Below are 15,816 nucleotides of genomic sequence, written 5' to 3' on the forward strand. Positions count from 1 at the left end.
AGCACAACCACGAATCCTTTTCTTATTTGTGATTGTAAGAATTGCGCTCTCTCAGCAGTTTAGTGAAAAGGTTTCATAAAGAACGCCTTCCAGTGTGGAAAAGTGATGTTGTCCTGCACTGATAAAGACAAGCAGGGAAGACACAGAATGATGAATGACAGTAGGAAGAGTCAATGTTTCCTGTAAGGGAACCACCAAATGCCACATGCTATGTCTTACTGAGAAAGACGACTCAAATAGATCACATAAAGACTGTAATGTCAGCTGAGCTCTGACATGAAAGCATTTTAAACAGTTTTACGAGGTGTGCCAGGGCTGTTTAACAGCAGACATTTCTACAAACTAACAAAATGTTAAAGACATCTGGTCCTGCCCTAACACCAGAATAAGACACTGGCCAACAACAGAAGGATATGAATTCACACTGTATAATGGAAATAGTCAGATGGAGGCTACTATGCAAAACCTGAGAGATACACAATAATAAAGGGAAATAAAGCAGATCCGCAGAAGAATGAACATTATTTCGTAACTAGACGATGACCATCTACAGAAGACGCACAAAACAACAGGTTTACAAAACTGCAGGGATCAGCTTCGAGGATAAACTTGTTAGAAACGAATGAAGATGAGGAACTTGTGCCACTAACACAATATCCAACAGCATTCAGTTTTTGAAGGAAAAACATTGTTTTGGCTTTTCTGTGTTATATGGCTTTAAAAAAATTTCTAAAACTGACTCAACAGACATTTAACAGCCTCAAATACTAGTGAAACTTAGAAGTAATATGCAACTACTGAAAGCTCAGCATGCATAGGTAAATCCAGTTGAATGGTAGATAGAATCCACTTCAGCTGTTTCCCAGGCACAACAAGTATAAAATTGTAAAAGCCTCTACAACCAAAAATGCCAACCAGCCCAAATGCTTATACAATGGTTCAATCTCTCAACAGCCATATGTAGAAGGCCTTTGTATTAGCAGAGCTGTCCTCTTGCTAGCCTTTGCGATATTTTTTGAGAAAATAAAATGAAGTAACTTAGAATTGCTGTTTTTTGAAATAAGACAAACATTCAAGTGACCTCGTTGGGTAAAGATTAATATAGATGAAGTATCTAGATCTGCCTAAAGAGTATCCTGAATCATGTAACACCCACAAACTACCACAGAGCAAGAAAAATAATATTCAAGACTGAAATATTGTTAATTTCCCACAAAGCCAGCAACTGTAATCAGGAAGGATAATAACCATCTTGCTTACCTACTCATGCTTAAACTGCTTTAATTTCTAAAAAAAATGCTCTTGTCATTTGGCACTACAGTAAATAAATTACTGAGATGCAGAACTTTCAGCATTTACCATTAGTCAAGTCTATGTTAATGTTTCACAGTGCAAAACTAGTAGCTTTAAGTATCTAACATCGGGTCAACTTTGTCAATATACATTTCTAAATTATTTGAAGTTTGCTACATAATTAACCTACTCAGATGTCAAGGAAAAATTGTCCTATTCTGTAAAAGGCTAACATTCCCCCAATTTGAATCTACACATGAAAGTATTTAAGCAGTACATCCCTAAATATCATATTTTTATAACAAAAAAACAACCAACACCAACCAACGAACCAGAAAAAGACCATCTTTAAGACATTTTAAGCTTTGTGTTGTTTCAGGGTTATATTCCCAGCAGACAAGTTTCTTGTTTATACCCTATCAGTTTACATAATTGCTGAGCATGTTTCTTTAGATCTACGCTGTGCTGGTGAGTAAAAGAAAAAAAAAAAAGTGTGGTTTCTTCGTGAGTGTGTGGTTTCTTCGTTTGTGGGGTTTTTTTGTTTGGTTGTTTTTTTTAGCATAAGGATTGAAGAACCAGCAAGCCTGCCTAGCTCCTTGCCTTGCTCCGAAGCCAAATTCTATGTGACCAGCTTATCCCCTACGGATGCTTGTCTAGACTTTTTAAACATTTGCAGTGACAGAGGTTTCACCTGGCACATCCCTGATGGGTTCTCAGCCCATTTATCACCATTTTCAGAACACAGACAACGTTCTTCACATGCAATGCACGTTTCCCAGTTGGGATACCTGTCCTTCCTGGTCAGGTTTTGCCATTCAATGCCAACAATCCAGCCCTGAAATTTATTCCGAGCTTGCAATATCAACAAAGCTTTGGGTACAAACCTGTTCTAGTCCTCCATGCCTAGTATTAGTCTTTCTGTTGCTTTCTGCTAAACTCCAGCTCTTAGTATATTAAGAACAAAGAAGTTTGGATAGACAGAATCTAATGCCTCATGCAGGCTTATAAAGGCAAGAGTTCAAGTTCTTTGAATATGAGAAAGCAGAAGAAAGGGAACTGACAGCAAAGCCACTAAGAATTCACTTAAACAGACCTTGTTTCTCAGCCCTTATTTTGGCAGAAAAATTTTTCTAGCCCTCAGCCTACACTGCCATTCCAATTCTGTATTTAATGAGTTATGTGTATCTTTATTAACAACACTGGATATACACTTCCAAAATATATCTCCAATGAGAGATGTGCTGCTAACGTACATTTTAATCAAGGAATTTTAACACTGCAGTATTTGTGCGCCTCATTTTAAAATCCTCCTCAATTAACAATTAGAGAACTAAAGATTACTTGGAAGACAATTTACACCCATAAAGGCAGAAAAACACATTCAGCATGACAAAGATATAGACAGATACTCTACTACGTACCTTGCTCCGTCAGCAACATTTTTCCCAAGACACTTTTGTAAAGAGAAAAAAATAATAATTCACCACATCTAGAAGCAAAGCTCCGGTAAGAGTGGCCTGAATTTTCTCCTTCCATGCCTAAAAAAGATAGTATGTCTGATGGTCTACCTTTACGCACTTTGGTTTTATTCCAGGGAAAGTACAAAACCCTACATGACTAACAGGTGGATTATTCTATTCTCTGAAATCCCCTTTTGCTATGAAGAGCACATACAGGCTCTATCAAGAAACAGGAGACATAAGCTGTGCTGCACGCTGATTTTAAGACATTCACTACGAAAGTTCTACTGATAACTCACTTTTCATCCTTTTTATAAAACACCATCTCTGAGGACAGACAGTCTTTGCTAAAGGATATATATTTGATTTTATTCTGACAGTGACAACTACAGACTAGCAAGCGCACTAATATGAATAAAATAAAGGTTTTGGTATTTTTTTCCTTAGGGTGTCACCCACCACAGCATTTCTCTTTAGTGTCAAGATGGTAGAATTGAACCTAAAATTAGAGCTGCGTTTTGTTCATGTCACTACAAATGGAAAATATGAATAATCAAATTCACAGCTTCAAGAAAAGTGACATCAATCTTACTGGATTTGACACTACCAAAGAGCCTTGGCGAACAGGTGTGCCCTAACAAATTGCTCTGCTTCTGTACTAAAGCCAGCTCCCAATGCACAGCTGGCTGCAAGCCATTAAAAAAAAAAACCAGAAAAAAAACCAGAAAAAAACCCACCCCACTTACTAGCAGCTATGCAGTTTCTGCTTCATAAATGCCATTATTTAGCAACAACAATCTTCAGGCATTGCATTATAAAATACACCTGCCACTTCCAACTAAAAAAGCCATCTAGCATAGCAAAGATGAGGAATATGTTCAGAAAAAGATGTTTCCATAAATATCAGTCAAACCTACATCTTTTAAGAAAAGAAAACTAGAAACATGATCTCCTTTTCGTTTCTGATGTCTTTTGATATTTTCAATCCACTTTCTTTACGTTATAGCACCATTATCATATGCATCATGCCACAGAAACCAAATTGCTGTTTTTCTTCAGATATAGAACAGTTTGAAAAAGCAGTCCAGCTTCACTAACTCCAGAATAAATCACCTTGCGGTGTCATCTGCCATGGGAGACAACAGTTTTGAACTTGGGCAAGCTACAGCAAAGCCAAGCGTCAAAATTTCATAGTTGAAGTTATGAAAAAAGTTTCCTTTTAAAAGAGCTATCACGACATTTATTCCTAAGAGCCTTAATCTAAGCAATATGACATTTTCAAAACTGTATGATAAAAAGTCAAACCCTAATCAAAACAGTAATTATATTTGCTTTTCTGCTGCTGATTGGCACACAGAAAACCCCACTGTATCTCTTTCAGTCTCTTCAAAGTTGGTGTTTTGATCTTGGAGTTTACATTTTTACTCGGGAAGTGGTGAAACAAATGGGAACAGGCACCAAACGCCCACAAACTCAGCATTGGCTTGATAGCCAACTGCATTTCTTCCTCCTACCAAACCTTAATTAACTAAATGCTGAACCACCAGAAATTCTGGCATGATAAAAGTGTATGAATCATGGATGTGGGCAGACAAAGGATTTTCAGGAATCAAAACAACAGAAAGTAAAATAGTAGCTACCTAGGGTCACATACGCATCTAGAGTTCTCTGATGTGCGTCTAATTCTGCTGCTGTCAGCAGAAACACATCATTCGAAACTGCACGATACAATCTTAGTGGAGACTATCCACTATTTCTTAATCTTCAGTCTATTTCTGAGCTGGATGTAATTCTTCAAAGCATTTCTATGGCTTTCACCACCACGGCATTCAGAATTTCAGCATGTCTATAACGGCAACAGGTATAATTGTTTCTCTCACATTCAAGAAACTATTCCTTGGAGAATCAGTGTGGTGTAGTGCTGTTGTTGGTTTTTGTTTCTGTTTTTAATATACATTTTTAGAAACAGCTACTGTAGCACCAAGCAATCTTAAAAAAGTGTTCCAAAATGTTGTAAGATTGCAGTAAAACAACTTTATCAGTCTGGAAAGCAGGTTGCTTTCACTGGCAGCCTTAGATAAGTCCTTCCAGTGCAAAGAAAGCTCAAAAAAAAAAAAAAAAAAGTCACCGGAGTTTCAGACTGCTGAGCAATAATTGATTTTAGATTGTGTTGTTCAAAACATCTGCAGTAATTTCAATCTCTTCCTCGGGGTGACCCAGTTTCAGGTGAAGGTTGTTTGTAAATTAGTTTCAGAAAATTCTCAGGCATGGCACACAATTTATTTTAACCAAAATAACTGAATTCCCGTTTGGAAGGCATAGGTGACAAAGAGCATAAGCAGTCAATACTTCTTAAGCAGAAATGAGACTCAGGTCAGAAAGAGAAGGCACAAGACAATGATAATTATGCATTCAAAGAAGTCACCGACTACAGAAGTCTCAGCTAGACCTATAACGTTTAACTCTTAAGTCACACTAGGATCGTCTTCCATCCTCATTTTTTTTTCCCCTGTAGTAATCAGTTTATTATTGGCTTTGGATTAATCTTACAATATTCAATTGTGCCACTGTTGACATCCAAAAATATTGCAGACATCACCAACATTAAAAAAAATAATAATAAATCTTTTCAGAAATACCATTCTACCAAAATGTTTCCTAACAGAGTATCAGCAAAGTTGTCATAATCAGCAGGAAGCACGTACATTATAATACTTCAGATTTCAAGTGGTTTAATTTTATTATATAAACAGACATGTATTATGAGAACTAATGTGTTCTTACCCATGACCTCAGTATAAAGTACTTCAACTGTCAGTAAATCAGCTGGTTCAAGATAAATTGGAATACATAATTTAGAACCACTCAAGGGAAAAAAAAAGGGGGGAGAGAAATGACCTTAGGCAAGAAAATAAGTTAAATATTAATGAGTCTATATTTAACTAAGACATACAGCTAATAGATGGACGAGGAAGCAAGGGAGAATCTTGTAGTTTAGCACTGACCTTCAGACCATCTGAAGATTTCCAGTTAAATTTAATAAGGGCATTTGAAATGCCTGAGCATGTAGACTGAAAATGAAAAAAGCCGCACCACTAAGGAATGGCCTAATTAAATTTCTTATAAATTGAAAAATACAATAACAATTGCATAGTATATACTAAACTGAAAAGTAGCAGAAAAGCAAAATTTTGAAATCGGGACACATGTTCAAGGGTATAGAGTGAGAGACAGTATTTGTGACAATAATATTTAGAGAAATCACAGAACTTCAGCTGTGAGAACCCACTGAACTTCTGAAAAACTGATTTATACGAGTATGAACTTCACCTCAGCCTGCTCGCTGTGATATCCGAGACTCCTGCTGAACTCTGTAAACTCAGCAGTTGTGGAGACTGCCACACTTAACGAGAGCTTTTAAGCTTAAATGCTCTTCCAAACTTGATTCTCTCATTCGGTTCTTCTGAAAGAGAATTACTTCTGTTTAACTGAATTATGGGTTCTTGAACTGCACACATGGTGTTCAAATGGAGCCCACTAACTCTGTAATTAGCCCAGGAATTAGCGAAAAGTTAAAGTTATCTTAAGAAAGGCCACATAATTAAACCAGTGTCATCTCTAAACCAAGACATACATTATGTTAGTAAGATCCTGGGTGGGAGAGAGGAAATTAATATAAGAACATAAATATATTCTGGGTGCAGTAGCCTCCCAATTCATGTGTTATGTTAATATCACGTATCTTTCAGTTAACGGGGCCTACTCAGTTCAAAAGCATCCTACTGTCTCAATGGAAACTTGCTCAGACATAAGACCCAAACTTCATGGTTAACTGCAATTTTATAGTGTTGTGGTTTTTTTTTTTTTTTTTCCAAGATACAACACTTGCTTGTATACACAGGTCAGCAACCTGCCACTGGACAAGACAACAGAACTTCTGCACAACCATCATGCAGCCTCCTATCAGATTTTGAGCATTCTTTTGAAAGCTTTCCATTTCAAATGGAAACTGACTCGGCACAGAACAATTCTAATACTGTTTTCCCTAATTTTTTAACATTAATTGCTTCCACAGCAAAAGTTTAATTATTTTTGAAAGGAAAACAGGCTAGTACCAGCATCAAAGGGTAAAAGGACTGTTCAGAACAGCACTAATTTTTTTTTTCCACTAAGAAATTCCTATCAGCTGGATCGTTTCTATATGTGGCATATCTACAGTCGCTTATTAATTACTTGAAGTCATTCTAAATTACCTTCACCTAGAAATAACAACAAGCTCACCCAGTTCTTGCTGATGACAGCAAAAAGACCTACTAACGTCATCAAGCTGTAGTTAAGACCTACACACTCTGACAGTGAGTTTGCCTAATCCACCATGATTTCAAAACATGTCAGATTTCTAGTACCTATTCACACACAAGCATGTACTTTCTCCAGCAACACAATGGGGAAGACAGAAGGAAGAAACAGTTTTTTTCTGTACCTGGCAAGTCTGAAAAAAGAAGAATGCATTCATTGAATCCATTAGCCAGCAGACGATCCCTCAGTTGTTGAAGTATTGCAACTCCAATGCAGAATGGGAAGGAGGAATTTCCAAGCAGTAACGTATCCCACAAGTGAAAAATTTTGTGCAAAGGAAAGACATCTGCATGATGAACAAGCACAATTAAAAAAAAAAGCTATAAGCATCTAAGTTGATGAAAACACAGACATACATGCACACTCTTAAGGAGCTGCCTAGATACTTTTTTCTTTTCCCATCTCAGGGTTGTTTCCTTTTTATTTGGGAGCAAAGGGGACTCAACCTGTTCAGAAAAAGGTTTGTCTTCATATGAATTTTGATTATTCTGGAAATCATCAGATCCTTATTTCATTGTTAAATACTTAGAAACGTGCAAGTTTTCAGATTTCAAACTAACGTAACACTGGCAATTTATTTTTCTTTTGGTAGGGTACAATTATGCATTAGGACATGCATATCAGTTTTTCTAATACTATGAAGACAGTAATAAGTTCATCAATAAGCTAAACTACTTAAAATTAGACAAGAAAATTAGCAAAATAGACTCAAATTGGCAGAATAAAGGAAAGACAAGGAGAAAGGCCTGTTAAAATAAGGAACATATTATACATAAAGTTGAAGGTGGTTCTCCTGAAATAAGCTATCCGTCAGCTAAATAATTCCAGCATTTTATTGCAATTCATTGCCAAGGAAACCATCTCCTTGGTTTCCCAAACATGGTGATTCTCATGGAAGTTTTAGAATGGACAACTGCAAGAACCCGTGCTTTACAGTCAAGATCCTGCAGTCAAGAATCTCACATTAAATTCTTTGATATTTCAGAGAAACAATCCAGCTGCTTTTTTCATTCTTCCACTTTTTTTTGTTTGTTTTAAATTCAAAGCCTGCCTATGCTGAAAGAAAATGAAAAAAAAAAAAAAAATCACAGATATCTTTCAGGAAATAAGATTTTGAATTTCTTTCTAGACTTGCTTTTTAACTTTGTCCTCTTTCATTAAAAGCTCATGAAATTATAAAGCTCTTTTCGTTCTTAACATCCATGCAACAAATATCACAGTAAACTAGTGCTAGTAGAATAACAATGTGTCAAAGTGTAATAAAAATAAGCTTGTTTTGTTGCCCTTCAAAACCAAAGTTACTCTCTTTCTTACATTATCTGGGTGAGGGCAGAGGAAGGTGGTGAGGTTTGGTGTGGTGTTTTGTTTTGTTTTTTTAACTATCATCATATCTTTTTCCAGTAGATAACAGCTTCCTTTGCACACTCCCTAAATACTGCATGCGTAAAACAATCCAGGTAAAATTTAACACAATATTAAAAAAAAAAAAGCTAATTATTGTCAAATAAGGGCAGAAAGTATGTGACAGGCACTGTTGAGACTCAAATCACAGCAAACATTCCTTGCAAATTACAGGCAACCTACTAAATGACAGACACATCACAAACAATTGGGAAAGCTTTAGCAGAAAATGTGAGAAAAAATTACGCTTAAGAAATACAAGAACATTTAATCAGAGAAAAAGAATGCATACTCACGTGTAAACATTGTAAGAAACCACGGAATAGCATAAAGCTGCAAAAGGTAGCGGTGGGGGAAGAGAACAAAACCATACTTTATTGAGAGTTAAAGTTGTTTGTGACAATTGCCTACTACATTAAAAATTGCCTAGCTTAGCATGAGTGTGTTTAAAATTGCAAATAACTGCAGTGGCAGAACCACTATGACACAACTTTTAGCTCCTCAGAGAAGGTTTTTCCTTCCCCAGCTCCCCATTCTCATCTCTTTCAAATTACTGGTTTGTGATACTATATTGAAAACAACATCAAAACGAACCACTACACTCAGTAGGGCTTATATTGGTACAAAATAGCCCCTGAAGTCTTAAAGAAGTAAAAAGCTGCTCTATTAAACTGTCACAGTTGTCACTTTACATACATATACTGCTAAGTGAAAATTAGCAAAGGATGCCTCAACAAGCATAAACCAACTTGATTCAATATATTTTTTGTCTATGGAAAAAAAACCCCTGGTTCTATATAAACAATTAAAAGTGCAAATCACAATTTCCAACAGAAAAATTAACCATATCTACCTTTTTCTCCTATGCTGGTATTTAATAAAATGTATACTCGTTAGTGAAAGGCGATAAGAACGGTTTCATTCTGAAAAGCATTTAGTGTCGGTTACTAACACCTTAAGCATTTATGTTGTTCTCTTGTGACCTTAAAAGGCAGCATCACCTGAAGAATCTGAGGCTGCTTCAGCACTGGCACTACTGTGAGACTAAGAATTTGTGCTGCTGCAATGGCTACAGAAAACTTCAGTGTCCACAAACTTTCAGACTTATGACATCACAGAGACAAAATTCAGTATGCATTAGAAAAGCTGAGCATTTATGACACCTTAAGAGTTTCTCAGTTTTCACTGAAGTATTTAGTGTGTTGAAGGCAACAGAATCCATTTTTATGAAACATTGAACGGCACAGAAAGTCCCCACAAATTAGAATGCAAGAGCGAGATGGCCATTGTTAAATTTTATGCAGCTGCATAGATCATGTGCTCTGTTTTCCACTTCCGAAGATTTACAGTTGGACATAAAACTTAATATATTACTTTTTAGCTCATAAAAAGTGCAAATTAGTCCTCCTATTAAGCTTTCCCTAGAAGTAACCAAATGCGAAGCAGTAAGCATAATCAATATTACGTTAATAAATTACTCCTTACTCCATAAACTCTTAGCAGGGTTATGGCACTGATTAAATGATGTACACATTTGCTGAAAAGCTCCTTAGCACAGCTCTCTAAATTTTATTCCTACATCTTCATCTGAGCATCTGATTGTATCTGAACCATACTGTCCATAAAAATAAAAAAGCTGCAATGACCAGACTGTTCACCACTTTCAATAGTCAGGAGGATTTTACAAAGCTTGGCCTCCAACCTGCCAATTGATTTTAAGTGTTTGAAAAACAAAACAAATCAATTTCTATCACCATTTTCATCTTCTAATGCATTCATGCTGTTTCCCCGAGTCTATCTTTGCCATGCCTTCAATAGATGGCTCTCTACTGAGTAACAACATACCCTGGAATATCCCTTCCAGAAGCTGTGATCAGCCTGGAGATACATATTATGTGGATGTCATTTTGAACTACATTGCTTCCTTCGTATTTAAAAGCAATTATTTCCTCCTTTTCACATATTTGATTAGAATGTTTTGCCAAAGCAGATCCACACTTTCTCCTAATTTCACAAACACCTCTATCCTTTATGCATCTACGCAGAAATACACAAGAAAATACATAAAATTTAAAACATTAAATAGATTATTAGAAGGCAACCACAAGGCAAAACACCGCTTTGCTCTAAATCATCCTCACCAGACCAGTCAACGGTGGCATGAAAAGCAGGTCAAACTATTTAAGTAGAAGATAACAGGCAAGTTTTTATTGAAGGGATTTTTCCTTCTGATTTTCATAAACGTTCCTTTCTAAGACAAGGAAGGTCTCATTAAGCAGGAAGAGGTTATGATTACTGTCAATAAGTGAGCATAGAAAAGCCACAACACTGCTAGTACTATTCCCCCATGCTAATCAAATTGATAAACACTGATAAAAAGAACTGCGCTGACTTGAAGTCCTCAAAGAAACATGCTACCAAATTCTTTTGGTTAAATGCCTGTACTTTTACCATATTATTAGTAAATACTGCCCTCTAGCAATGCCCGGCTGGAACATCACCGTGCGGGGCTGCCGTACCAACAAGCTGCTGATACAGAGGTTTTCAACCCTTCACTATTGAACTCCGAAATATAACGGGGTTGTGTTTTTTATGGACACTTAACTCTCCGCAGCTGGGAAGCACACCTAATGTTTAATCAAAGTAGCGTTTGAAAAGCTGGAATAAGTCACATTAACATAAGAGCCTGTAACATCAAATACTTTTTTAGAGTGAGCTTGAGATCAGCAATGCTGTAATTATCACTTTGCTTTACTAGTAAAATACAAGCTCTTTTGTGCTTTTAAGTAAGGACTTGGACATTTGTTATATATGAAGAACACACTGGTTCCCTAACATCAGCTCCTGTTCGAACAATCAGAATAAATCCACAGATTTTTTTAAGCTAGAATTCAAAGCTCTTGTCCTTAGACTTGGTTTCATTCTCCGTGTTTCCATGATCACTAGCTGAAGCTTCCCTTCCAACAGTGCTCTGCTATGACAAATCCTGCTGAGTACTTGAGCCTGGAGATGCAGTTTATTGTTTTTCAAGGGAGTGAAGGTGTTTACTTGCCCGCAGTTAGATGGGCATATTTTGAGAAGACTGCATCTCCCATTAGACATTCAAAGCTCTTAGAGATACTGGCTCAAATCTAGATGAAAGCCTTTTCCATGAGGATTTTTGCCTGTTATTGCTGTCTGGATTGGTTCATTATTTGACCATTCCTCTAGAAAATGAGAGCTTTACAGACTTGTGTCTACAGAAGTTTGAGACTGAAAAAAGCCCAATGCTATATAGCATGTATTTCACCCTATTTTCAGTTGGAGCCCTTCCTTCTCAAAGCTGAAGTGACACTTAGAGGAATACAGGCACTAGCACAATCAATGGCACCACGGGCGAGTATTCTGCTTCCAACAGGGAGTAGCTCATTTGCTTCAGGAGAATATGCCAAAAACCCTGAAATGGACAGTTGTAAGATGGCTCGTCTGCCATGCTAACCTGCTTTCTACACACATCAGGCAGGCACTAGTTTAAATGACAACAGAAAGGATTCAGAAAGGTATTATATATTTCTTTTCTTATTGAAATGTCCCATAACAATCCCAGATATTGAAGATCTGTTACGTACTTCAGCTTTTCTTTCCAAGCTTAGTAAACTAAAAGACAGTTTAACATAGCTACACAGAAAGACAGTCAAACAAAGAATGAAAGAATGACCCTCAGCTAAAAGGATGACGATCCCCAGCTAAAAGGAATCCTCTTTGCTTTTGGAAACCCCCCTGGCATTCCTTTCCTCCTCGCTCCGCTGTGGTCATCCTCACCACACAGAGTGAACCCCAGCTCTGACCCCCCAGCACAGTGCTGCCACCCAATGAATATACGAAAGGATTTGCCTGTTAGTGGGGAAAGAAACCCCCAAAACTTCAAGGCCCTGCCTGCTTTCCTAAAACCACTTTAAAGGATAACCTGTGTTTTTATTACATTTTATATTTTTGTACATATTGTTCAGAGGTCCACCATTTTTAAGTGATCTTGGACTGACCAAAATGGAGCCTTTGAAGTGTATATCTCCCGTTACCCATCTGTGATTTCGTGGTGTAACCTCCCGAAACCATTATCTCAAAGGAGAATAAAACAAAACCCTGTACAAAAAGAAGACAGAAATGGAAAAAAAAAAAAAAAAAAAGAATCTTATTCTCTATCATAGATTGTGGGTTTTATGAGGTGGCAAGGCCAAAGATAAGAGTGTGGCAGTTTTCATGTTTGTAGTTTTGTGTGGTTTTGGTTTTGTTTTTTTCCTTCTATGAAGTTGCTATTATTCTTTTTTCTTTTGTTTTCAGCCTGTTTGATGCATGTGTGAAACAATGTTTCCCAACAATAAACCGGAATTTTATTTTGCTGAGTTGTCCTAACAAGGCTGCCTCCTAACTGCTGCTTTTGCTTTTCATTTTCATTTGCTAAGAAATTTTTTTTGTTCTCTACAGCTTCCTGAGGAGAAGAAGTGAAGAGGGAAGTGCTCATCACTTCTCCTTGGTATCCAGTGACAGGACACATGGGAGTGGTACAAAGCTGCACCAGGGGAGGTTCAGACTTGACATTAGGAAGCATTTCTTTACCAAGAGGGTGGCGAAACACTGGAACAGCTTCCTAGAGAGGTGGTCGATGCCCCAAGCCTGTCAGTATTTAAGAGGCATTTGGACAATGTTCTTACCAACGTGCTTTAACTTTTAGTCAGCCCTGAAGTGGTCAGGTAGTTGGACTAGATGATCATTGTAGGCCCCTTCCAACTGAACTATTCTATTCTATAAAACCCTGATCTTGCACCTTCATGCTCCACCTTCAAAATACATAAACACACACTTAGCTTCAAGCCTACATGGTGCCTAGACAATCATATATTTAAATCCTAAGGAAAGGTGAAAAAATCTTTTGTGACCGGGAATGCAAAGACAATGCAGATTGAGTCCAATTTTTAATATTAATGTTCTACCCACCTATATGCACCTACAGAAACAAAATCTGAAGAATCATCACTCTCCTCACAAGATAAAAATACCAGCAAGAAACCTCTCCCCCAGATTCACCACTAGGTAGTTGTGCAACAGAACAAACAGAGATGAAGTACTTCAATTGCAGGATTTTTAATTGTCAGTTAGATGAAGCCCTCCCGCATATTGCCGAAAGCAAGCTAAGATATCTACCTATGACAGCAGCTCCAGCACGATGATATTAAGTAACTGCAGCCAGACTCTGTCATCTCCGTTAATGGCCAGCTGACAACTGTGTCTAGCTTCCATAAGCTTTGCAGCCGAAAGCTCTTTAGAATAATTTATGCCTATAGTTACCCTTTTAGTAATGTAGCACACTTCCTTGTTTTTAATCAGTTCAAAATGGTCTGCTCTTGATGTCAGAATTACTCAGTAAAATATAGAACATGTTATAAAGCATTATACAGGGTGGAGGAGATTATAAACTTTGGGAGAGCAAAGAACTGTAGATTCACTGCATATATCCTTCTATTTACATGTAAATCACATAGCCACAGCAATGTACTTAATCCAGGCACCACATCAGCTAACAATAATCAAAACTACTCAAGCTGCAGCAGTGTTCAATATTCTGAGAGCTACACGACCCCAAGCAAATGGGAAGGGTGCCAGGAAACTCAATCTTTCCTGCAGCGGAGCCTGCGTTTCAATGATGAAAGATTAATCAGGGCTTACTTTGATAGGATTAGTACTCAAGCACGAAACTCTGGTTCAGATCTCATTACTACAGTGCATATCCTTCAGCTTGATGGATCCTGTGCTATCTTGTTACAGGTACAAAAATCACGTCTTTCACTAATCTAAAATGCTGAACAACTTTTTTTTTTTTTTTTTTAAAAAAAGACAATTTAGAAAGGATAACCTCTCTTCAGCGGTTACTGTGAATTTTAGAGCTAGCATTTGTATTCATTGCCACTTTTTTTTTTTTAAGATATATCTCTGTTTTGTCATTATTTACTGCATTAGCTATAATCATGTCTAGACTGTAACATTCGAGAGACAAGGCTCACATTTGACTACGTGCTGTCCAATGACTAGCACAACATGAAAACTAAAATATAGCAAACCAGGTGATTTTAAACTATTCCATCTGACTTGCACTTTGAAAGTTTTCAGTGAAGAATTATAACTGTGTAAGTAGACACTAGGAGCTACTGAAAGGTCAGCTAACACCCAAGATGGGTTGTTACAGAGCTCTCATGTAGGTTAGTTGCAGAAACGGGGACCTGTAAGGTAGTCAGTGAAATTACAGCCCTGTCTCCTCAGTGGGAACCAGTATCCTGGACAAAAGACACAGAGGAATTGCTTTGGTCATCCACAGCCTTTAACAAATAAATACCACGTGCGTTTACATACTGATGTTGCAAGACTGATTCTCCCGCAGGAACTTAAATGTTGCTGTTACCCATGCCCTTCATCCTCCCAAATATTTTAGGCTAAAGATTAATGTTCCCCCTTCTCCCCACTTTCATCTTCCTCCCACCCACCCTCTTCAGATGTGGGTCATCAACAATACATGTAACCTCCTCAAACATCTCTCTTTATAATGCAATACATTGGCTTTCTCTTCTGCTCATTTAAATGCCATAGTATCTTTTACATTTGTGTCATTCATAGCATTTAAAACACCTCTACAAATAAAAGCATATATTTACTTTTCCATTATAATATTTGTAAACAGCGATAAAGAGTATCTGCCAGGCCCAAAGACACACCAATTCACCACAAATGACTTTCAGAGGCTTGACGTTACTCCTTCGACTTACATCACTTCCTAATAAGCATAAGTCTTTTCTGATAAAATAAACTTTATATTGCTTATAGAAACATATCAGAGAAACATTCTCTTTTATGAAATTAACACTTCTACATCAACATCACCTGACTTCAGTTTCCTTCTTCTGTTTTGACCTCTCAGTCATCATCTGTTCTTATGATCAATTTGTAATTACCAAATTTCTAAATGTCCAACATATGATGATATCAATTAATAATGTTCTCTCCATAGCCTTGCCTAAGTCTACTTTTCAGAAACATCAGTCATAAACTTTGATAATGCCACAGTAGGCAAACATTTTTATAGAGTATTATGTTCCTTTCTGTGCTATACATGCCTCTCTAAACAAAGCGGAAAGCTTTGCTATTTACAGTGATAGCTACAAGCACGGCTCCAAAGAACGCCTTGTTTTGCTTTTTCCAATATGGCCCTCCCTCTCTCCTACATTTTGGCCAAGTTCTCCATTTTCATTTTCCTTCATCTTACAGACTTAGACAT

The 15,816-nt window shown here is 37.2% G+C and overlaps 1 protein-coding gene across 3 annotated transcripts in view; it reads right to left on the bottom strand.

Annotated features, from left to right (window-relative positions):
• TBCK (TBC1 domain containing kinase) overlaps positions 1–15,816 on the bottom strand; it is a 101,241-nt gene that overhangs the window by 33,731 nt on the left and 51,694 nt on the right. For all 3 annotated transcript variants that reach the window (XM_065633550.1, XM_065633551.1, XM_065633552.1), the window contains exons 22-23: positions 8,810–8,846; positions 7,237–7,398 (exon numbers count right to left, since the gene is read on the bottom strand). In XM_065633550.1, coding sequence (XP_065489622.1) covers positions 7,237–7,398; positions 8,810–8,846 — 199 coding nt within the window. The remainder of the gene's footprint in view (positions 1–7,236; positions 7,399–8,809; positions 8,847–15,816) is intronic.

This window comes from Caloenas nicobarica, chromosome 4 (genome assembly GCF_036013445.1).
Source record: "Caloenas nicobarica isolate bCalNic1 chromosome 4, bCalNic1.hap1, whole genome shotgun sequence".
Classification (NCBI taxonomy): Eukaryota; Metazoa; Chordata; class Aves; order Columbiformes; family Columbidae; genus Caloenas; species Caloenas nicobarica.